Source organism: Apis laboriosa, unplaced genomic scaffold (genome assembly GCF_014066325.1).
Source record: "Apis laboriosa isolate Shangri-la unplaced genomic scaffold, ASM1406632v1 scaffold68_cov148, whole genome shotgun sequence".
In the NCBI taxonomy this organism is placed as follows: domain Eukaryota; kingdom Metazoa; phylum Arthropoda; class Insecta; order Hymenoptera; family Apidae; genus Apis; species Apis laboriosa.
In genome coordinates, this window is record NW_025224135.1 from 1,163,455 (window position 1) to 1,190,308 (window position 26,854).

Here is a 26,854-nt window from a genome sequence, read left to right on the forward strand (position 1 = left end):
TTATTATTAATATTTAATTAACGTACAGTTTATTCATTGTTTAACAATTAATTTTCTTGCAGCAATATACTATTCATTTAATTTGTTTTTTTATTAAATATTTTATTTTATCAATTATTATGATATTTATAAATTTTTAAATACATTAAATATTTATTATATAAAGGAATATAATTCCATTTTTATTTGAAAAATATTTAATTATGACATTTCATTTCATTCATTGTTGTATTAATTTATTTTAATACAAGATATCTTGATGAATCCATTAATTAAAATAATCAATGAAATGCGAATGAAATAATTTTTAAAGTTTCTTTCGTTTTATGAACGTTTTTTGAATATCATTTCAAATCAATTTCATAAGGAATCGCTATATTATAGTACATCGACGCGCGACAACGTCGTCCATCTGGTGGTGATGCACTGTACTATTGGTACTGGCTCTGAACACGAGCATAGAAAGAGAAAAAGAGAGAAAGAGAGACACAGGTACGAGACGAGCTTGTGGTGTGAGGTAGTCGTAGCCACCAGTCAACAGCGGAGACGGAGACGGAGAGTCCGAGGTAGCCCGTGCCTGTAGCTGCCCGTGGCTCGTTGTAACTCGTTGTAACGTGACGCGAAGGTGTGCCAAGCTCTTTCGGTTGCCTGTTACTTCGTCCGAAGACGCCCGATTGCACATCTACCATAGTGTCGCATATCGAAAGTGTCGATAGTAGTGTTGTGTGATCTATCGGCCTATCTATCCTCGTGTGCTAGCCGAAAAAACTGTACCAGCCGAGTTATATATCATTGTGGAAAACTGTCAAGATTGTCGTGTCCCAGACGCTGCCTTTCAACCCGAATGCTTTAGACAATCCTCGTTGCGGTTGTCGAATTGCACGAAACATAAGGTAAGGAAACGCGATACACGGAAGTGTATGGAAGCAAAGGTAAAATCGAAAATTGTTTAGTCGGCTATTCGAACGTTGCGCGTACAGAGGTTATGTTTCCCGATGACCCCTCGACTCCCTCCTCCTCCTCGTTATCCCCTTTCCTTTCATCGTTCTTTTTCTCTCTTTTCTTTTCTTCTCTCTTTCTTCCCCCCTTTTCTCATCTCATTCTTTGCTTGATTTTTTTTCGTCGCGAACGTGTTCTCATCGATAGAAAATCGTTTTAACTTTATCAGCCTAGCTTTATCCAGAGACTCTCGATACTATGATATCGAATCGCTGCGATGAATTTCAATCGTAGATCGATTAATCGCTGATTGATTACCGATCTTTTTCTTTCTTTTTCTTTCTCTGTTTCTTCCTTTTGGCGTCTCTCCCTTTTGTCTCTTTACGTTCTTTTCCTCTTTCTCTTTCTCGGCTGCGAGCCGCGAAGGCACTCGCACACATACGTTCTCATACACCGACATATTCCGCTTCTTTCCTGCAAGACCGTGTCATAGCCTTTCTCGTGGTAACGAGTTTCGTAACTTCCCTCGATACAAGAGTCACGAACTATCAGCTGTCAGCCTCCGTGTTCGTACCACCTGTCCAAAAGTCGATTTTCTTCCTTTTCTCTGCTTCACAATTTAAACTTCGTCGTTTTTTTCACTTCTGTCCGCCCTTTTTCTATATTTTCATATATCAATTTATTGATTCAAGGGAAAGAAGTTGACACAAATTTTTCATGATTACACGGCTTTCGTGTCGGGAACGCGATGAGAACGAGAACGTGATATAGCCGCGTGTCTACGAACAAGCGAGGTAATCGGAGCAGCAAGCGAGGCTAACCGACTTGGACAATCATGTTGATATTTCGGCGCGCAGGCTTTCTGGCTTGACAGCGTGACCGGCCTTGAGCCCCTCCATACTCTCCTCTTACACTCTTCACCTCCATCCCCACTATAGGTAATACACGATATACACTGCAGATCAGTGCTCCTCAACGCGAGATTCTTGTGCTTGGGAATTTTCTTCGATCGCGCGTGCACTTCTTTTTCTCGTAACGCGCTGCATAAGGACGTTTTATGTTCCAAGTGAACCCGTTAATCCAAGGAGACAAGTTATCTCGTTTCGTATCTATAAAGATATTTTGTTAATTCATTGTTGAAATTTAACATTTTCATATTGTGACTTAACATATTCATATTAACATATTCATATTCATATTAATAATACGTAAATTCGATTTATATCACTACAATAAATTTTATAATATGTGATTTTATAATATGTGAACAGAAAGAATTGTAGTGCCAATTATATTTTAATTAATAGAATTAACAATGAATGAAAGTACAAAAATAGTTTATTTTTATTCAAATTATGTATTTTACATATTATAACATTATTTTTCAAAATTATGAAAAATTATAAAAATAAAACATAAAAAGCAATATTTTAAAAATATATAAATATAGAAAGAATAATAAAATACTCTTAGAAAATTTGTTTTCTTTTCTTTCTAGTTTTCTTTTTAATATTACATAATTTAATATTTCATTTTTTTTTTATTATTATTTTTTTTGTATTAGAAAGAATAATCATATGAAATCTTATATGAGTCGGATTTAATCGATTCGTTTTGCGATGATAAATGCATTCTCATCGGAACGTTATCCTAACGTTATCAAATCGAAGGTCGAATGCGAATTCTAACACGTAAACAAGTTATCTTTGATCAAGGAACTTCGAACAAAAGTCTAACATTCTATTTATAGTTGCTTCATATTGGATTTTAATTAATGTTCGTTAATGAAAATTTCAAACTTATAAAATTCGATATCTAAAAACTATATCTAATGATATAAGGATAAAGGATATAGATTAAATTAGACAATCATTACAGTTTTTTTTACGTTTTTTTTATCTTAACATCCGTTTTTCTTGTTTTAATCTATTTCTAATTTTCCTTTCTCATTTTATATTTATAATACACTTTTTATAATAAAAAAATCGCTCAAATTGATAAAATATCTTTTTTAAAATTATTATTTGTAAATTAAAATATTATAATTATTTCACTGTTTTATTTATATCTGTGTGCAAAATCTAAATAATTTACAATAATAACATTTTATATAAATAATATCATGTTTAATATTATTTTTTTCATTTGTATCAAATTTTTCAATTTAATTTAATCTGTTTAATTCAAAAAATATAACATATAATTATCAATTAATAGTGATTTAGAAAAAATATTCTTGTTAAATAAACAAATATATTATTTGATTTATTGTTTAAATAGAATATGGAAATAACTGAGTAAGTCGAGAAATATAAATGAAAACGATGGGGAGGAGAGGAAGGGAAGGTAGAATAGAAGTAGAGGAGCACGAGAAAATCGCTGGCTCGAGACTGACTGTTACAGAAAAAAGGAAACGGGATCAAATGGATGGGGCATTAGCCTATAGCGGTATACATGAATACAGTCAGTAATGATGCTATTGACACAAAATTGAGCATTAATACTTCTCTTTATCATTTAATTATTATTATTTTATTTATATTAATTATGATTTTTTTAACAAATAATTTCAAAATGATTCAATGATCAAATGATTTCAATTTAATGATAAGATGTTAATGTAAGTTTTTATTATACTTAACAAAAATTTATAAAAAATATATTCGATTTTACAAATATTCTTCTTGAAAAAAAACATAAAATTTTATTTATATCAATAATTATAGGAAATTTTTTATAATAATTATAAGAAATTAAAATTTCTCATGTTACCTGCAATTAATAATATCTAAATTATCAATGAAATATTCTAATAATATAGAAAAAAATAAAAATAATTTTCAAAAACCATTATTATATAATTATATAATCACTTATTATATAATTATTAAAATATAAACTATAAAAATGTGAAAATATTTATATTAACTTATATTACAAAATTAAGAAAAATTACAAAATTATGCTTATTATATAATTATATTATATATAAAATATTTTTTATAACTTATAATATGAAAACTTATTATATTATAAATTTTTTTTGGATGAATATATTTTATAAAAACTATTTTATATAAACTTTGCAAAAAAAATCCGTAAGCACTATTCATTTAAATAAATTCATATATAAGAATCTGTATTAACTTATTAAATGAGTTTTGTTTATTTGTAATAAATTACAAAACATAAAATTACATACGAAATTACCTGTAAGATTATAATTACCTGCAAGAATTATTCATTTACTTCGTATTATGATAAATTACGAAAATTTTACAGAATCATGAATTCTTATCTGACATTTTCGATAAATTTATAATCGACTTCCTCAAAGCATCATAAATTACTTTGAAGTCATTGTGGATTTTCAACAACATATATTTATAAAATATTTTATTTTTATAAATATAAAATAAATTTTTAAAGTAAAAAATATTTTTTTAACTTTTGTATTATCGTTTCATTTTCAAATGAAAATAAATTAAATCAAAAAGAAATAAAAATTTAATGATATGTGTTTATATCAAATAATAAAAGTGTCAAATTGACCTAACCTTTAAAATATGACAAAAATATTGTATTGCAAATTGAAAGAATTATTGTTTGAAATATTTCTGAAACTATTGAAAAGTTTAATTTCTATTACAAATTTATTTGTATCTTAAATTTTTTAAGACAAGATTTCGTTTATACAGATATAATACACAGGTAAAATCCATTAGTAGTGACAACGAGGGGTCTGTCCATGATACTGTTAGTAATCGCTACTCGAGATTGCGCAAGCTTCTCGATCTTATCACAACCGCAGAGTGTATACATTACATATGCATACACGGACTGTCATGATATATGTATTATGCGAATATGCATATAATATATATAAAAGTAAACGAATATGAAAAACATTAACCTATACAAGGTGTATTGAAAAAATTAGAAACAAATGATTTTATTGCATGAAACTTATTAGATTATAAATTATTTGACAATTTTAATATCTCATAAAATAAGAAAATTAATCAAAAATTATATTATAAATATGACAAGAATAAGGAATTTTAAATTATTTATTTATAATATAATAACACAAAAATATTTTCAATACTACATACTATATTACTAAGACTTAGAATAGATTTAGATTTAGAATTACATTTAGTTACGAAAAATTTTTCTGATACTTCAAAAATTAAAACCAATTTATATAAAAAAAAACTGTTGAAAATATTGACTTTGACATAATGTTTTAAAACTATCGAAATTGGTGAAATAATTTATATTAATTATAATTATAATTACAATTATTTATAAATATGTTTATTTTGAATTAAGTTAGTATGATGAAAAGATAAACTTTTATTTTAAAATTATAAATTTTTTGAAAATATTGATGAAAATGATCTCATTCCATAATTAAAAATAATCTGTAAAAAATATTTTCATATTTGAATGCATGATTAATATTACACACTATTCGACTTGTTTACTTTGTCATTTTATCAGGCCTGATGTAGAAAGAGATATCTAAATGCATTTTTTCTCCATACATATACAGCAACACGAAAACAGTAATGCGATATGACAATGTATAGATATAGAATGCAATGTAAGTAGGTATGTGCGCATATGTGCATATTACGTAGAGAATTCTATGTCGCATAAATGGCTTTCATTGCATATATATAGTTCCACACCCTGCATGTGAAAAAGAAAAAAAGAGACAGAGAGAAAGAGTGTGTACTGGAAACTCCCTGGATCCTTGAGACACGGATAGACCTAGTGCGACTTATGAATATTGATGAACCTTTCCCGTACTTGCCCAGCCGCACCTCAACATTTATTACTCGACAGCGATCTTCCTCTTTTCTTCCTCTTATTTCTTTTCTCAAACTAATTTTTCCAAGTCACTACGTCACTTAATCAAATTTTTTTTTCAATTCTACATTCATTTAGTTTCCTATCTATTCAATATAATAATTGTGCATGCGCAGCCGCTAGATGTCACTAGTTATAGTATTTATTACTTAACTTCATGATTTCAAATTTCATTGTTAATTAATAATGATATTTTTATGCATGAAATAGTTTTTTATAATAGATATTATAATAGATTTATAATAGATATTATAATAAATAATAGATACGCATACTAGATAATATATAATATACATCGATAATCTTTTTGAACGAAAGAATCAACATTCTTTCGTATATGTTTAAGGTATTGTGAAGATTGTGGATATATATACTTCGTATAAGAAAATATATGCACGTTTGTAATCATCTCATATGTTTGTAAATATATATTCGTTTTAAAAGAAACATTTCGCACTGTCTTTACATATGTTGGTGGAAAATGTTTAATTCAAGGTTTTGATCCAGAATTGTTACATCAATTATAAATATGCGAATATTACATTTCAGAGGTCGCTGAAAACTCTTTAATGTATTCAATATGGTGATTGGTACATATGAAAACATGCATGATACTGTATGATCATATATATATTTTCAACTTAATAGACATACCGTTATAAATGTAATTAGTTGCTAATTGATATGAATAAATTTATGTATAGAAGGGAAAGTTGAAATTTAAAAATTATAAATAGAAATGCAAGGTAAGATTTAATTGATTTTTATGTAAATTTGAAAATAGAAGAATAATGGAAAAATATTAACAAATAAAATAACAGAAAATTATCATTTTCTCACAAATTTTGTTTTTTATTGCAAATAGCATATAGAATTGTGTAAATTTTGTTCGAATGAAATATATATATGTATTTGTAATTTATGTATCTCTAATTTATAAAATTAATAGGAAAAGAATTTCTACTATTGTTCAAAAGACATCAAATCAAACATATTAAATTAAGTTAGATAAATAAATTAATAAAATTTATTTATATAAAAGATATGATTATTTATCCAAAAATTAAACGAAACATTCTGTAAAAATAATGTCTAATTAAATTCATAAATTTATCCATAAAAATTTTTTATATTTATATTTATATTTATATTATAATTAAATATAGTATTGTATTGTTTCGAAATTTCATTAAATTTTTTTGTTTATAAATCTTAGTGATCATTATGATACTTGTTCGATTCGAATTATCGAAAGAATTATCCAGTTTATTATATGTCATTATCGACTGTTCTATATCACAAATACAATTTTTTTCTAACATAAAGCCAATTCGACGCGATCTCATTGAGGTAAGCGAAAACAAAATGCGGCAATGTATATACGAGACGACGGTAGCTGGCTGTTGCAGCCGATCCCGAACCGAACCGGTTCTTGATGTTGCTCAAAAATGCTTCTCGACCGGCTATAATAATTTTAATTGACACCCAGACCAGACCAGAGTATTCTCGATCGGTATGTTCATATACCTAACTTCGTGTCGAGGTATCGTATCCGATAAATGAAAAATGAACATTATTGGTATTTTTACGTAATCTCAAATGTTTTATCTAGATGTCGCGACGTTTTCATTTTTTCATGCTCATGTTTTATCATTCGACAATGATCTGGAACGTGATGCAAGAATAATAACGAAAGTAAATTTCGATTAATTCTTTACGTATTTATTATAATAAATACATATTAAAATATATATATATATATATATATACATATATATATACATATATATATATAAATACATTAAATAATAAATTATACAGAAGTTTAATAACGAATGTAATATAATATATATTATATTATATTATTTTTAGATTCGACTACATAGTAGATAGATAACAGTTTTACTTTTATCACTATTTAACATCGATGATATCTTTAGCAATTTTCAACTTCACTAATCAATCGAGGAATATGAGATATAAAGAAGTTATAAAAATATAGATTATATTATTTGAATTGTAAAAGTGTTTTCATATTTTTCATTTTAATATCACTATAATAAATAAAGGTCAAATTGCACAAAAATGGATAAAGTATTTAATTAAAACTAATATTCACATATTGAAATAATAAAAACGTGCATTGATTCTTTATCCAATATCATTCTAATAAAAAGATTTTTATTAGAATTTATGATTTTATAATTTTCTTCAATGATTTTTTTTATCATGATATATTTTTTAATAGTTTTACATAATGAATTTGATTTATAATTGATAATTAAATATATGCATTCGAGAATATATACAGAAATTCTATCAATGTTAAAAATTACAATCTAAGAAAATGCGCATTTATAAAATGTGCGTAATCAGAAAATATGTGTAAAGTTAAGTACGTATGCACATTCAACGAGATATTTAAACGTATGCGTAGTTGGGTTTGTCGAGCTCACTGGCCCAGGTGAAAGGAAAACCCGCGCCTAGCTTCCAGTGAAATAGAGAAAGAGAGGGAGAGAGATTCCACGTCAAATCCAGTACTTTTTATACTTGGAACGCGACTATGGAGACGAGGAAAGCTTCTATGAAATACCTTAACATGATCATTGTGTAACGGACAGTCATGTAAATGTACAATTATCGCGCATTATTATCGGTCGATAGAAGTAATAAAAAATCCATTATATGAAATAGGAAAATTTTTTCGATCGCATTTCTATTTGCTTTATTGCTAAACACTTTGAAATTTAAATAAAATTTATAAAAAATAATTTTAAAAATAAATTTTTTTATTATTATTTATTATTAATATATTTTAACCAATCTTGAAGTATTTTTCTATTGTATTTTCAAATATAATATTTTCCTTTTAATTTTAATACAATAAGAAAAATATATGTATATATATAATTTTTGTTTAAAGAAATATATTTATTCTTGCTATATGAATTCGAATTTCATCTGATGAGTTTATTTGATTTGTGCAAAGTATTTATATTGAGTAAACTCGTGACTTACGTGATTAACTTATGTTGGTACTTTATATCGAAGTCAAATGTCCGTTACACTCGTTTATCCTTCGTTAATATCGCTTTAGAAAGTATACACTGTTCCCGATAGGAACAACCTCTCACGTTGTCGATATGCATTTCCACGAAACATACTTTATTTGATAATTAAAATTTACCTCTCACAGGTAACCAATGCGAAATTGTGAAAGCTAGAATGATTAATGGCCAATTCGATATTTAAATGATCAACTGAAAATTATGCGATTTTCAAAAATAAAATAACATATTGGTATGTTACTTTGCAATTTTTAAAGTATATAATTTATCATATGACATGATTAAATATTATTGATTTTTTTTTTTTAATAAATTTGAACGAAAATGCGGAAATATTTTTAAAATAAATTAACATATTTTTGTACTATCGTGTATAGCATAGAAAAATATTTTATTTATTAATTTTTCTATTAATAATGATCATGACATTTAATGATTATTGTTTTCTTCAAAAATGATTTTCTTAACAAATGATGTGGTTAATATATTTTATTTGTGTCGTTGACAGTGACGAGGTTAACGTAATAGGAAAATAAACATAGTTCTTCATACTTCTTTCATGGTCATTCTGTGTCTTAATCGGGGTCTATGGTATATACGACCTGCTCAAAATAGAGCCAGCGTGTACTCTTAAGGTCATCGATCCCTCTTCCGCGTCACCTGCCATGCTTATACCTATCGAGATGTGAACATAATATCACATGATAGAATAATCTAATGTATATTTTAACAAAGACCTGCAATTTTCCGATAAATAAATTTTTATTGATTGAAAAAATTTTTTAATGAGAAAATTTTTAAATAATAATATCTTTTCTCAATGTAAAATTTTTAACCAAAATTTATAAATTAAAATTTAATTGATGATTTTATAAAATCAATTCTATATTTTTTTTTCAATGCAAGTTTATAACACATAATAAAAATGGAATAAATTGTAAGATATCAATATATTTACTAATAAATATAAAAAAATAAAATAATAATTATCTAATCAATAAATTTTTCCATTCTTTATCATTTAAATTAATAATAATTTTTGAGAATAACATATTAATATCATAATTAGTTATTTATGTATAAATTTAGCAACATTATTAAATTGATAATTAAAATTTATTATATATGAAGAAAGATACATTCAATATTATATATAATTATTTTTTCATTAATTATTAATAATATTAAATTAAAAATTGCAATTCTGTTTCTACAATGTTTAGTGCATTGGACATCAAATTTTATGCAGGTCGTCTATAAGCAATGTCATTGACTCACAACTATTTGCAACACGTTTTGATATACTATAAAAAAACCATATGTAATCCTTTCAAATATAATAATAATTTATATTTATCGATTTAAATATAATTATTAATTAATATAAATTACTTACCATCAATTTTGAAATTATAACATATATATATATATATATAGAAATTAGAAAATTCTCATTTGAGGTTAAGTTACAATAAAAATCGTTGAATCTGATTAGCAGAATGAAGAATTGAAAATGATCCGGACGAGAATGTCTTTTGAAGTTTTCAAGAAAGGTAAAACGTCGCAAGGTTACATTCGTCCAAATATACGAAAAAGAGCAATCTTGGTGCATCGTAGTGGATGGCAGTGGCGTGGTCGGTGCGCCAGTCAGAGTAGGGAGAAAAGACCTTGAATCGCGTCACGTGACCACGAAGGTACATTAGAGTTGGGTAGGGCGATTGCAGAGGGCCTTGACCTTACCGTCGGCGTCGCAGCCATAGTCTGTAACTACCATCGTCGTGGCCTTTACGAACCTCCGAGAAGAAGCCGCGTAATGCTTCTTCTTCTTACAATTTAATTCTTCCCATTTTCTTAGTCTTAGATTTATTACGCTCATAAGAAACTTATTCTAATATCATACTAACAATATCTTTCATCATTAATTTTCGACAAAATCGTTGAAAGAATATTTTATTATATAAATGTACTAACATAAAAATGAGTTTTCCATTAAAATTTTATGTTGTATAATGATTGTTATTTAACAACCAATGATAGTTTTGTTATATATTTCTTAATATTTATAAGTTTTAATAACGTAACAACAAATATTAAAATAAAATATTAAAAATAAAAAATAATTTTTACGTTTCAAATTAATAATATTTATAATTATTATCGTATATATAGATGTTATAATATGATTTTTAAGAAAACGGATTTTCTTCTAATTTCTTAAAAAAATTTTTTCTCTCGTAAAATAAAAAAAAAATATAATAAATATAATGATTTTATAAAAAAAACTTTGCAATCTTTCTTAAACAATATTTCAAATTCCCAGCAGTTATTATTCATAGATAATCACACCCAGTAAAATGTTAAATTTTTATCGCTTAGAACACGTAGTAAAGCTAAGTGTTACACTATCGTCTGGAAATAATTAACGGTGTTGACGCATCGAGCAGACGTAACGGACAAAGAGCGCAATTTTGTACCGGTTTTTCCTTGCTTGGTGTGTTATATCGTATTGCGTGATCAGTTACAAACAAAAGGTACAACTACGAAGCGCGTTTGCGTTTCCGCACGAAGGTCGATCGGTGGCTCTCCGGGACCGGAAGTGGACCGGCCTTGCGGGACGGCCGTCAGTGCATACTAGCGGAACTTAGATGTGTGTGACCGCTTCTATAAGCTCTGTTTCCCAGACACGTTCAGTAAACGCTTTTCGTGCACCTGGATGCACTTTCTTCTGACGTATCTCGAAATAAAATTTGATATCATCTTGAAAATTGAAAATTATACTTTTTTTTCATTTTCATATATTTAATTTTATATTTGTTCTAGATATTAAACTTAATTTTTCTATCATGATCATGATTTATATAAACTTCTTTTAAATTTTTTTTTTTTTACAAATTTATCTCATATATCTTACTTTTGCATATTAATGTAGATATCATATATTTGCTATTCTTTGTATATTATACAATATATATAATTAAAAATATATTCGGTAAATCTATTTTATACATAAATTCTTATTTTTCTGTTCACAGGCACACAAGCATCAATCTGACAAATGTTTGAACTTACTATGATCGATAGACATCCAGATCGGATGAAAAATTAGAAATTGTTATTATATCGGAATAGTTGTGAAAAGTAGGTAGCGCAGTCAAAAAGGTTGTTTCCAGGATGCCGCAAAGTTTCGCGATCGTTCAAACACACCGAGTCGCGTCACGAGCGTGCGGCAAATTAACCAGCTGAGGATGTCGGAGCAAAACGGGCCCAGCGAAGGCCCAGGACCGGGTCCGGGACCGGGTTCCGGTTGGTGGCCAGCCTCGCAGTCTTGGAAGACGAACTCTTGCACCGCGACTTCCTCGTCCACCGGCTCCACCGCGTCAGACAACTCCGCCTCCGTCTCTGCCTCGTGCACCACCTCTACCTCCTCCCTGGCGACCACCACTTCGCCCACTTCGACCAGCTGCTGTTCCTCGACCCCCGGTGGATGTACGATCACTGCGGCTCGCTCCTCTGAGACTGGGAAAAATGTCTCTGTCACAACGATCAACGTACCACCTAATCAGGATATGCACGATGGTAATCTTTTTTATTATGTATCTATCCTTTTGAAGTCATATTGAAAAAAAAAAATAATCCGAATTTCTTTCACATTCATATTCAATTTTTTTTATAAAGTTTCATATTTATATTTTAAATAATAATATTGTAGTAATATAGTATGTTATAATATATTATAATATTATAATATTACTGTATAATATTATTATATTATAATATTATATAGTAATATAGTATAGTATAATATAATATATATAGTAATAATAATATTTTATATATATTTTAGTAATATTATTATATTTTATACTATATTTTAGTAATATTATTATATTTTATATTATATTTTAATAATATTATTATTTGATTGATTTTTTTTTTTAAGTTACAAATTGATATTTTTAGTTAGCCATTAATTGATTTTTATACATTATGTAATTAGTAAATGAAGAAGTTTTTTTTATAGTAATAGTTTTGTTAATATCATTTGTTAATATTTTTGTTAATATGTTTTTGAAAATTATAAAAAAAATAATAATATAATTCAAATTTCTTTCTCATTCAATTTTCTATTCAACTTTTTAATAAAAACTTAGGATATCATATTAATTTAAATAATTATATTTTTTAAATATTATTATTTGATTTTTTTTGGGATAAAACTTAACCTCATTATTAGTCACTTATACTTAAATATGTTTAATTAATAATTAATCAACTAATCAAAAAGTTTTTTTTTATAATGATATATAATTTCATTATTTAAGTAATTTAAATTTTGTGATTATATTATTAGAGTCTATGTTTTTCTTTTAAAATATTATATAATTTTTAAGAGCATAGTATAAAAAGAATTGGGTTAGGAAAGATGAAAGCAATTTTTAATGTTTTATTTTTGATTAAATCTGAATTAAAGTTAATGATTTTAATAGTTCTCATAATCAGAAATTATTTGCTAAGAAAGAATAGAATTGAATATACTTATTTCTAATTGATTTTTTTTATTTATAATAAGATGTTTATAACGATGTTCTAATAATTATTATTTCGTTAACTAAACGTAAATATTACTATATTGTCTGCAATTAGAATTTAACAATAATATCATGGAATAAATAATTATTTTCCCAAATATTATCTATATATTACCAAAAACAATGGAAATATTTGAACTTCTAATATTATGCAATGTTAATTCATAATATCATAATAATTTTATTTGAGATAAATATCAAGAATAATTAACTCTTTATAATAAAATTAATAAGTCTCTGAATTATCTTTAAAAATAATAGTTTTGTTTATTCAATTTTAAAATTTTAAATAATTTTCTTTTTTTTCACTAATGACTGCTCTCCTTTCGTAATATATCTATTAGAACGTCTCACAACATAGTACTACTAGCATTGCATAAAACGATATTTACCGTTCCGCTTTGCCCCGGTTTCTCCTACTCTCTACACTACAGAACATCCTCCATACTAGATACTAGATATCGCGCACTTGCTAATATTTCAAAAATCTATTTTACTTTTATTTACAATATCTATTACTTTTCCCTCTTTAAAATATAAATTAAATTTAATAAAGAGATTTAATCAATCATCTTTTTTTTTAGGCAAGGGTATATGCAAATATCTCACCGGCCAGAATGGCGTGACAGTGTCCGTTGTTTCAAGCTGTGGATCCGTACTAGGCTGTGGAAATGCGAATATCGTATCTACTACGGGAATCGGTAACAACACCGGTACGCAGAGCATCGGTATTAATGTTCTAAGCCAGAATGCGGCAGATGAAGATGCTGAGGACAGCGATGTCGAGATAAGCAAAATTGACTTCCGAGGAGTAAATTTGCGCACGAAGAAGAAGCGAGATGTATCGATTAGTCAGAGTGGTGAAAAAATCGGTGACGGGGACGTAGAAGATGCAAATGGTTGTTATGATGGGAATGACGTTTCCCAACAACAACCGGAGAGACCTATGTCTTGGGAAGGAGAATTGTCTGATCAAGAAATGTCTTCCAATACAATTACAAATCAAGTATGTATCTTGGTAACTTTATTAAATTTATCAATGTTGTTTTATAAAACAAAATTGTTAATTCTCAGATTATTGCTTTGAGACAATTTAGGATTTGACTTTTCAAAAAATTGAAGTTTATTGAAAAAAACAGAATTTAACTAATAAATCTGAAAATACTGATAAAATAATTGTAAAACATTATAAAATTCTAAGAATTTTTTAGCATATATGATTATTTTTAAGAAATTGTATATAAAAATTGTATAAAAAATTGAATAAATATGTATATATTTATTTATTATCCTTTTATCATTATATTTATTTTATTATAGGATACACATGAAGATACATCAATGGAAGGTGTTCAAATATGTGGTGCAAGTCCTGGACCTATAGAGCAGAAATTTCCTATAAAACCAGAACCAGATTTCCGATCCAGTCCTGGATTTACATTTGGTTCTTTTCATGATACAGGATTACCTCTGACTCATGGTCATCAAATACAACAACAACAACAACAACAACGCAACATTGAAAATCTTGAACAAACACAACAAAACGATTTGCCTCTTCTTGTAGGAAAATTACTTGGTGGTTATAATAGTTCAACTCCAAATCATAGTCCAGTTTTAAATCCTAGACATCATCTGACAAAGCATAGCCACACAAGATCGCAGGTAATATAATTGATTTACTTAGTGATATATATTTTAGAATTCATTATTTAAATATATTTTCATTTTTAATTTCATATTTTTAAGTATTGTTTACAACAAAAATATGATATTTAGATATAATTTAAATAATAGTTAAGAAAATAGAAACTAAACAAAAAAAAATTACTTAATATTATTGATATTTATTCTATTATTTTTCTGAAAAATTTTACAACTTTTTTATAGCATATTCATTCTTTCATGATTTTTAAAACAATTTGTTTATATATATTTTCATAAACCAGTTTTAAAGACATATTTTTATACATCTTCTGAGATAAGATTTCATAGAATAAATAAAGTTATTATTAATTAAAAATTATAAATAATAATAAATAAAATTCATATGTAAGTACATGATAAATTATAAAATGTTATTATCATAATTGCTAATATTTTTAAAATCTTTCAGGTACCATCACCAGACTCGGCGATTCATTCCGCATACAGTGTATTTAGTTCACCAACGCAAAGTCCTCATGCAGCTCGTCATTCTGCTCTAGGAGCAGGAAGTCCAGTTCCATCTTCATCATTATCTTTGTCACGACATAGTTTCAATAATTCGACTTCTTCATTATCTTTATCGTTGTCACATTCGCTTTCAAGAAACAATTCAGATGCCTCAAGTAGCTGTTACAGCTATGGCTCTCTCAGTCCACCCACACATTCACCCGTCCAACAACCAAGACATCCGCAACATCATCAACATCAAGTTGCTCAAGGAAGTCCGCTTCATCTTCCGGCTACAGCCTCACCTGCCATTTCTCATCACTATTCTTCCTCTGCACCGGGTTCTGAATTGTCTCCTGAAGGACACGCTACTACAGACGATCAAGAAGATTGTCGAATACCATCAGCACCGTCTGGTATTTCAACTAGGCAACAATTAATTAATAGCCCGTGTCCAATCTGCGGAGATAAGATTAGTGGTTTTCATTATGGAATCTTCTCATGCGAGTCATGCAAGGGATTTTTCAAACGCACCGTCCAAAACCGGAAAAATTATGTGTGCCTTAGAGGCGCGGGCTGTCCCGTTACTGTCGCTACAAGGAAGAAATGCCCCGCCTGCCGATTTGATAAGTGCCTCAATATGGGTAAGATAAAAGAAAATTAAATATAAAATTTATGGATCAATATTAAATGTCATTAAAAACTTTAAAAAAATTGTATCATATTTTATGTTTACATATTATCTTAATTTGTTTTCAAAGATTCTTATTTTTTTTTTAAATAAAACAATAAAAGATTAAAAGAATTTACAAATATATTTTTCAAAATATTTTTAAAATATTTTCAAAATATCATATTGTATTGTATTTTATTGTATCAATAGGTATGAAGCTCGAGGCGATTAGGGAGGATCGCACCAGGGGTGGAAGAAGTACCTACCAATGTACGTACACTCTTCCAGCAAGCCTTGTTGGTAGTCCTGCAAGTAACATAGCTAACGATAAATTAGCTACTGGAGGTAATTGTAGTCCAGCTCCAACTGGTAATGAACATCACTATCCGGCAAGACATCATTCGAATCACTCTCATAAAATGCAAGTAGTACCACAACTTTTACAAGACATCATGGATGTAGAGCATTTATGGCATTACAATGATAATGATCGTATGACCGGAAGTGGAGGAATAAATACTACTAGAAATAATGATGCAATGTTATTGGGAGTTGGAAATGGTGGAGGAGCTGGAACAGGAAATGATACGAGTTCAAATATTGAATGTTCTTCTAATGGAACCGCAGGAAACGGTAATCCCAATAACAGAAGAGATGAGAGATCATGTTCTAATGTTTCTAATGTCGGTAATGAACAACGAGCTACGTCCATTAGTAGCAGTTCTCAAATTAATAATACAAATGGTAATTCAACTCAACATCCTGATTTCTTATCGAACCTCTGTAACATCGCTGACCATCGTCTCTATAAAATAGTGAAATGGTGTAAGAGTTTACCCTTATTTAAAAACATTTCAATTGATGATCAGATTTGTCTGTTAATTAATTCCTGGTGCGAGTTATTGCTGTTTTCATGTTGTTTTCGGAGCATGAGCACTCCTGGTGAAATTAGAGTATCTCTTGGCAAGTCGATTACATTAGAACAGGCTAGACAGCTTGGCTTAGCGACCTGCATCGAGAGGATGCTTGCATTTACTAATAATTTGCGAAGACTTCGAGTAGATCAGTATGAATATGTGGCAATGAAGGTAATTATTTTTTTTTTTTTATTACTTTTATGAATGTCAAAATTATTGATTTTAAAATTAATATAATATTTAATTATCATATATAGGTAATAGTGTTATTGACCTCTGATACAAGTGAATTGAAGGAACCTGAAAAAGTTAGAGCATCTCAGGAGAAGGCTTTACAAGCATTACAACAATATACCATAGCAAGGTACCCAGAGATGCCTGCTAAATTTGGTGAATTACTATTGAGAATTCCAGATTTACAAAGAACATGCCAAGCAGGAAAAGAATTGTTAAGTGCGAAACGTGCTGAAGGAGAAGGTAGTTCGTTTAATTTGTTAATGGAATTGTTGAGAGGAGATCATTGAATTATTACTACAATGAACAATGCCGTAAGTTGTCTATTAAGTTCATTGAATAGAATAAATGTATTTATTAATTTTATAAATATGAAATCTTTTTTATTTAAAAAATTCAATAATAGATAAATTTTTATGCTAATTTATTTTGTTATATCATCATATTATTACATCATATTATTATAAATAATTAATAAATTGTAAAGCTACTAAAATAAAAATATATTAATATTATTTCATAATAGTAAATATAATAATTTTAAATAAATAAATTTTTTATTATACAAATTATAATAAAAATATTATTTTTTTCCAGATTCCATGCTTATAAAATCTGTAAGCTTAAGGAATCGGATGTATTAAATAATCAAGAAGCAACAAAAATAGAAACAAAACTATAAACATTATGGTCCATGATACATTAGTTCTGGGTGAAGGGACTACATTCTTATAGAACTAATTAGAGGTTGATTGCTTGATGCATAAAGCGAATGAGAAATGATGTTTCTTTTCTCTTTTTTTGTTTTTTATTCTTTCTTTTTAAATTAAAAATATTTTCATGGAGGTATTGTGTAATGCAATTCCGCCTTGAAACATGAATTTCGAAGCGGCCTAATGGTAAGCTCGAAATGTTCAGCATGCATATTTGCAAAAGAGACTGAAAATATAATCGAAGGAGAGATACAGAGCATTTACTTTTACAATAATATCAATGTACAGAGATAAAAGGATTGAGAGAGAGGGAGAGAAAGAATGAGAGATAGAGAGAGTGAAAGAGAGTATGAGAATCGATATCAAATAGCATAAAAATGCTAAATTTTATTAGGTAGGTTCAATTTGTTCAAGTAAACGACAAATACAGAGTTTTAACCTTGATAATTATTATAATAATAAAACAACCAGTATTTTATATTGTTCTGCGCTTACTTAAAAATAAGACACAAAATAATGTCTTATATCCCGGTAATAAAAGTGTACTTAAAATATGAGTCGACCAATTGTTTACTTATAGAACAGCTAATCGTGTAATAATTAATAGGTAGTAATATCGAGCTAACATATTGTCAAAACATTATGGTTTTTATCTATTATATAAATACATTTTCTTATTCTCTGTATGTTTTAATAATACGCCAACGACGGATGAAAGATTTTACCAACGTATATGTCTGTTTTTAAACAGCGAAAAATGATTTGCAATCATTTTTTTTTTTTTTGTAAATAAATTTTATTTTAAAACATTTGTTTCCAAATTATATTGTATTCAATTAAATTTTTATGGAATTTTTATAAAAATTGTTTATTTGTTATTAAAATTTTACGATTATTCTATTATTTAGAAACTAAGTTTAGTTTATTATGTTTATGTAAAAAATATATATCGTCGTAATGAATGTTAAAACCAGTGATTAAAGATCTTATCAAATGAATATAAAATTATATTCACAAATTCGAATAATTTATTAAAAAAATTCTATTACATTCATAGAATACATTATCAAAATGTAATTTGTTATTCATTTAATATGATTGTTAAAAAAGATGTTATGATAAAATTATAACAAAAAACTATTGCGCTTTAGTTGTAAGCTGGTGCAATTTCATATTTTAAAAATAAATACAAAATTTTTTACAAAAATCAATTATGAAATGGAGCTAAAGTCTCCTTTAAAACAAAGAATACTCATTTCTGTCGTTGGTACTATAATGAGACTGTCATATCAACGCATTATTATTCTATCTATTAATACAACAATTAAATAATTTTTTTTTTTTTTATTCATATTACATGCAATACTTAATCTATAAGAATCGTCTTCCCATCTTTACAAAAAATTTTTTTGTGCAAAATTATAAATTATCTTATTATACAGAGTGTCTATTAAATATGATAGAAAATATAATTTTTATTAATATGAAAAATTTTATTATTCTATAAATTTTTTTGTAAAATTTTAAATTTAAAAAATATTTATTTATAATTATATATAATAAGTATTTTTTTTATTCTGAAAAGACAATCATGTGAAAATAATCATTAATATATTTTCAATCATTTTAATATGAAGTTTTTTTATTTTAATGTAATTAGTTAAAATTCATTTTTGAAATATTTTTTAATAAAACAAATCGCTTACTTATCATTTTTAATGGAACATTCTGTAACCATACATATTTTATGCATAAAATATATTTAAAATTGAATTTTTTGAAATATTAAGTTACTATATTTTTCATTCACAAAATATTCATTTGTTTATCATTTAATATTATATTTTTAAATTCAGATGGCGCTGAGATACAATTTTTCATAATAATTTGAAAAATTTGAAAATATATTTAAAAGTTTACAGATAAAAAACTTCTGTACTGTTATTTACAATTATATATAAAGATTTTTTTCTTTGAGAACAAGTTTTCTTTTTTTAAAAAAGAGATTTTTATAAATAAGTCATTTAAATAATTAACAAAATTAAAGTATCTCTAATTATAAATATTGATAATACATTGATAATTCATATTCTTTTTAATTTTTAAATTAATCAATGTATAAATGAAACTTTTGAAAATATTATTTTAGTATCATCATTATTAATATCGTCATAATTTTAAAAAGAAAAAAAATAATATATTATATTAAAATATAAAAAATTTTATAGTGAAATATGCATCATTCGAATTAAAATAAAATTTTTAACATTCAAGAAATATTTTTGTTGGAAAAATTATTATTAATACAATAATGAATAGTGAATACTATAAAAAGAAAAACATTGAAATATTTGTGCCTTCTATGAAATGTAATAATTTAATCTTTTCATAATTTGTGATGCGAATTAACAAAAAAAATTAAATAAATAAAAATTGCGTAGAAATAGCGAATGGTTAACAATCGACAATCTGATTAAAATTACTAACTAATAAAGAACTTTCACGAAATACTTATCAAATTTTTGATACATTTTTAATTGATTAAAAAATAGTCCAAAAAATCAATGTATTTTTTTCCATTTAAAAAAAATTTATGATAAATGGATCAGTGCTTTCAACTTTTGCGTTTGATTTAAATTGAAAATTCTGTATTATTTGATTTTAGGGAATTTAATTAATCAAACAATATAAGATCGAAAAATATAATTATATTAACATACATATGTATATTTTTTACATCTTTTATGCGTGTATTTTATATTTATTACATATTATAATTAAATTAAAAGAAAATCGGTTGAAATTGGTAAAATTGTTGGAATGGAAACAAAATTTAGTCAGTATTTTTATTGAAAAAAAATATATGAAAAAAAGATACAATTTAAAATATTAAATTACCTTCACTTTTAATCGGTGCTATGTTTTTCATTATTGGTACAGAATATAAATTATCATTAATAATTATACATATGAGAATTAAAAATTAATTTTATGTTCAAAAATTCAGCATCAATTAAAAGGGAACATACAAAGTACATAATATTGTAAATATAAATATACAGAATAATATTTTTCTGTAACGTATATATTATGTGTGAAAGATAGAAGAAAATAAGAGAAAAAAAAACAGATTATTGAAACGTGGATGAAATATACTACTTAATATGAGAAAAAGAGAAAAAAACATATATGCGCGGAAAAGAGAATATTTGTAAGCATATAATATTTTTTGAACGGAAATGGACAAAATAGATTTATAAAGACGTTATATTTATATTGTAACTTGTTAAAAAAAAATGACTGATCTATGTTTGATAAAAAACAAAAAAATATTTGCGAACATTTATAAGTTAATTATCAATGAGTAAATTTTGTTTCATATTCATTTAATTATATATATATAAATAACAAAAATTTCAGTTTAAGTGCAGTTTAAATTGATTCTTTATTAGAAGTTTGATAAGATAATAATAATAGTCTTCCGTTCGCAAAGATATAGCATAAAAATTTGCCAATCATGACAATATACAAACGAAATAATAGAATTCATTAATATACATTTATTAATCAAGGAGCTTATAAATACAATAGATTATAACAATAATTAACCCATATGTGCGTATTAAGACTAAAAAGATCATATTCTAGAAATAATAATAAATACTATTCGCGCATATAGTGTAATATGTAATCTTAATATATTATTAAATGCAGCGGAAAATTATTATATATAACATGTAAAAATATTATTAAATTTGAATCTATCATCCGAACTGAACGATGAACTGACTTGCATCTATATTATTGAAAACATTCTGTAATAACTTTTTATTTAAATAACAAATAAATATTTTTTTTACTATAAATTGAAAAATTATTAAAAAATATTATAAATATATTTTGTTATCAATATTCCATTATCAAGTCAGTTGATCAAAAAAAGACAAATTGCGAAAATATAATCACAAAAAAATCATATTCCCAATATACAAAAGAATAGCTATTTAAATATAATTAGATGATAGTTTTATACATACAACATGTTCATTACAAAATAAACAAATTTTTATAAAATATTGTGTTTTATTTTATTCTTTATGAAATAATTTTTCATTATATTCATTTCATATATATAAAAAATAATTTATTGAAAATTAATATAGAAATTTTTAATTTAAATATTTCTGATTTTATTAAATATTATACTTATTTCAAATAATTCGTTTCAAAAAACGTTTTTGATTATTTTACTTTTTATTTTTATGTTTTTATTATTTTGTTTTACTTTTTACGTTTTTGTTATTTTATTTTTTACTTATATAAAAATAATTTTAAACGTCCCTCGTAATTTATTAACAACATAACATTGTATTAACTAGAAATATTTAAATTTTATACTAGGGAGTTTTTGTAGTTTCAATAACAATTGGTTATACATCGATCTTGTGATCTAACTATTGAGAGAGGTGCAATTGCAATAGGAGATCTAATTTTTTGCAACTGAAGTTTTAACTGAAATATATTGATTTTAAGGAACAATAAAAAATGGTTGACCGTGTAAATATTAAAGAAATGATACCGGCTTTGCCAGATGAAAAAATTGGTAATTATTTTCAAATATATATATTTATTAATTTAATATTGCCCCTCCCATTAATATGATATGTTTATGATATTATGATTTATAATATTGTTTTTATTTTTATTTCGATTTTATTTATTTATTAAAAATGATAAATAAATAAAATAATTGAAAAAATATTAAATTTTATATTGTACATATAATTTCAAATAAATAATTATATCTTTTATATTATAACAAGAATTCTTTTTATAATAATTTAAATTATATATTATCAATATTTTTTTTATAACAAATTATTTTTTTATAATTATATATTTATGTTTTATATTTTTAAGTATTTATTATTATAAACACAAAATTAAAATTAATAAACAACTATATAAATGTTTGCATTAAATTTTTATTTTTTTATTGATGTCTTATTAGAGCTTTAATATTAAATAATATTTGAAATATTATAGATATGCTAGCAGCTACAAGTATTCTACAACAACAAGCTGCTGACATTAGGAATCAACAAATTAAATGGCAATCATATCTACAGTAAGAGAATGTCATTATAAGTAATATCATAATTAATGTATTGTATTTATTATAATACAATATTATTATTATTAACATTTAATTATTTTCTATATTTCATAGATCTCATATGATATCAAAGGAAGATCATGATTTCATAGTAGCTTTTGATACAAATGATCCTAATGTTCGAGATGCGAAACTCAAGGAAAATCCACATCAAGCTGCTAAAACATTTCTTAATTTACTTGGTCATATTTCAAAAGATCAAACTATTCAATATATACTTACAATGATTGATGATATGCTTCAGGTACATTAAATCATATTATAATAATAAATTAAAATATAGTAAAACATTATTTGAAAAAATTTATCAAAAAATAATATGATTCGATTAACTCAATCTTTTGTATAATAAAAGTTTTCAAATTATTTATTAGATGTTATAACAATTTATATTATTTATTTTAAAAACTGTATATATATTAAAAATTATTTATATATATTAGAAAACTGAAAAAAATCCACTAATTTTACAAGCAAAAAGTTTCTATTATTATATATAAATTTTTAAATATCCAAACATAATATAATAATTCAAAATATAATTTTTTTTTTTTTTTAAATAATTTTTCGTATATTTCATTCATTTTTCAAATACATTTTTAAAAAAATTTGAATTATATATAAAAATAATTTTTTTCTAATTTCTCTAATATATTTTTCTCATATTTTCCTTTTTAATATGCATTATTAATTCAAATAGTAAAAATTCAGATAGTAAAAAAAGTATGAAATTTATTTTAATAAATGGATATAATAAATTATAATAATTAATTGTAATAAATGATTTATTTATTTATTAAATATTTTTAATTGTTAATATTTAAATTTTAGGAAGATCGTAGTCGTGTAGAAATCTTTAGAGAACATTCGAATCGCAAACGTGAATCAGTATGGGGTCCTTTTTTGAATTTGTTAAATAGACAAGATGGATTTATAATGAATATGACCTCTCGAATTATTGCCAAACTTGCTTGTTGGAGTCATGATCTAATGGAAAAAACAGATCTTCAATTTTACTTGACATGGTTAAAAGATCAATTGAAACTCAGTGTAAGTGCTTATATTTGTAAAAATATAGTTCGATTCTAGTTCAAATTTAAGAATTATAAAAATATTTATTTTTTATCATTTATTTGTTATTGTGATATCAACATAATATGATGTGCTTTTAATTTGTTGCTTTTTCATTTTTATCTAATATAATTATGTGTGTGCACACAATATTGGTGTTGGTTCTCATTATATATGTATACATAATCAAATTTTTAAAATTATAACATAAATTATTACATAACATAATTAATGTCAGTATCTTTGTTCTGTTATACATTTCTTACAATAAATTTTATAAAAATTTACTAAAATGTATAAACAAAAATGTCAAGATTGTCCCAAGAGCAAGCATTACTAAATATAAAAAATATAAACATATTGTATAAACTTATATAACAGATTAATATTGCTTTTTAATAACATAATAATAAATATTTTTGAATTGCAATTATTTGAACACATAAACAAATCACATGGGGTTTTAGTTTGAAGCTCCTCAGGATACAAATTTGCATGCAAGAGTAGAACAAGACAACACTATGGATAAGGAGGCAAATGAACTACATGAACTACAAAGTCCGGTTGGTTTTATATTAATTAAATATTAATACAAAAATATCATGCAGCTATTTTTTAATCAATTCTTAAATTTAAAATAAAATAAAAACATAAGATATGATGAGAAAATAATTATAATAGAATTAAATATAAATTTAAATACACAATAAAATATGAGTAAATATTTTATAAAATTATTTCTATTTAAAAAAAAAAATGAAGTGAAAATTATTAATTAATATATTATTAATATATTATTCATATTTATTAAATATTTTTTATTTTTTCTAATAAGAATTTATTATTAATATAAATTATTTTATTTTATAAGTAAAAATGCATTTACTTGCAAAATGATCTTTTTTATTTTATTCTTTTTGTGCACACACATAATTAAAATTTTAATTTTAATTTAATTATATTTTAATTACATATTACTTATATTTATTTAGAATAATGAATATATTCAATCTGTGGCACGTTGTTTACAAATGATGCTTCGCATAGACGAATACCGTTTCGCATTTGTATCCGTTGATGGAATTTCTACTTTAATAAGTGTTCTATCAGGCAGAGTAAATTTCCAAGTACAATATCAACTTATATTTTGTATATGGGTATTAACATTTAATCCATTGCTTGCAGAAAAAATGAATAAGTATGTATTACATATATTATATAATTGTATTTTAAAAAATTATTATAAGAAAAATATATTCATAAATTTTAATTTTAGATTTAGTGTTATTCCTATTTTGGCAGATATATTAAGTGATTCTGTTAAGGAAAAAGTAACTCGTATTATTTTAGCAGTATTTAGGGTAAGTTATATAAAATATGTATAAAATAATTTAGAATTAAAGATTAATTAATCAATCAAATTGGTTAAATATATTTTATTATTGTTATTTTATCTTTTCATATTTTATAGAACTTAATTGAAAAAGTAGAGGATGGACAAGTTGCTAAAGAACATTGTATAGCTATGGTACAGTGTAAGGTATTGAAACAACTTTCGATCCTTGGACAACGTAAATTCGACGACGAAGATATCACTGATGATATTGAATTTTTGAATGACAAGTTACAAGCATCTGTTCAAGATTTAAGTTCTTTTGACGAATATTCGACTGAAGTAAAATCCGGACGTCTTGAATGGTCTCCCGTTCATAAATCTGGAAAATTCTGGCGAGAAAATGCTAATCGATTAAATGAAAAGAATTATGAATTATTGCGTATTTTAGTACATTTATTGGAAACTAGTAAAGATCCTTTGGTTCTTAGTGTAGCTAGTTTTGATGTAGGAGAATATGTAAGACACTACCCACGTGGCAAACAGTATGTATTATTATCTGTGTTTTCAAAAATTATTTGATAAAATAATTTTTTTAATTATTTCAGTATAATTGAACAACTTGGGGGTAAACAGCGGGTAATGCAACTTTTAGGACATGAAGATCCTAATGTGAGATATGAAGCTCTTCTTGCAGTTCAAAAACTCATGGTACATAATTGGTATGTAATTAATATATTTACTATGTAAAAAAATTTTGTATAATTAAAAAAAGTTCTAAATAACTTTTAACAAGTTGTAAAATTTATTAATAAAAAATTTTGAATTTTTAGGGAATATTTAGGAAAACAACTGGAAAAAGAACAAACTGGAACAAATGCTCCAGGAACAAAACCTGGTGCACAAGTTCCAGCAAAAGCTTAAATATATATTATAATTGCTAATTTTCGCTTAAAATCTTGGACATTTTGTTTCTTTTCTAATTATCTTTAAATAATTTACATTATGTGTAAAAATTGATATAGAAATTATATTAATTGAAATTATATTATAAAAATTACTTTATATTCTATTGTATGTAAAAACTGATATAGAAAAAAAAGTTCTTA

At 25.3% G+C, this 26,854-nt stretch overlaps 2 protein-coding genes across 5 annotated transcripts; both read left to right on the forward strand.

The window, feature by feature from the left end:
• The first annotated feature begins 260 nt into the window (after positions 1-260).
• Positions 261-18,972, forward strand: LOC122718701 (nuclear hormone receptor FTZ-F1 beta). Of its 2 annotated transcripts, none has more exons than XM_043943964.1 (8): positions 261-893; positions 11,918-12,461; positions 14,059-14,480; positions 14,795-15,139; positions 15,591-16,272; positions 16,512-17,389; positions 17,476-17,766; positions 18,050-18,972. In XM_043943964.1, exons 2-7 carry the CDS (start codon positions 12,131-12,133, stop codon positions 17,740-17,742), a joined length of 2,925 nt encoding a protein of 974 aa, XP_043799899.1. In that variant the 5' UTR covers positions 261-893; positions 11,918-12,130; the 3' UTR covers positions 17,743-17,766; positions 18,050-18,972. The 2 variants fall into 2 exon arrangements, with proteins under 2 accessions (XP_043799899.1, XP_043799900.1); XM_043943965.1 differs by lacking the exon at positions 261-893 and adding an exon at positions 11,129-11,532.
• A 3,650-nt stretch (positions 18,973-22,622) lies between these two features.
• Positions 22,623-26,821, forward strand: LOC122718652 (V-type proton ATPase subunit H). 3 transcript variants are annotated; one of them, XM_043943872.1, is made up of 10 exons: positions 22,623-22,768; positions 23,212-23,293; positions 23,396-23,585; positions 24,173-24,391; positions 24,880-24,975; positions 25,405-25,610; positions 25,689-25,773; positions 25,884-26,290; positions 26,354-26,467; positions 26,579-26,820. In XM_043943872.1, the coding sequence occupies exons 1-10, from the start codon at positions 22,711-22,713 to the stop codon at positions 26,667-26,669; spliced, it is 1,548 nt and encodes a 515-aa protein (XP_043799807.1). In that variant the 5' UTR covers positions 22,623-22,710; the 3' UTR covers positions 26,670-26,820. The 3 variants fall into 3 exon arrangements, with proteins under 3 accessions (XP_043799807.1, XP_043799809.1, XP_043799810.1); XM_043943875.1 differs by having other exon boundaries at positions 22,633-22,768; positions 23,212-23,313; positions 26,579-26,821; XM_043943874.1 differs by lacking the exon at positions 24,880-24,975.
• The last annotated feature ends 33 nt before the right edge of the window (positions 26,822-26,854 follow it).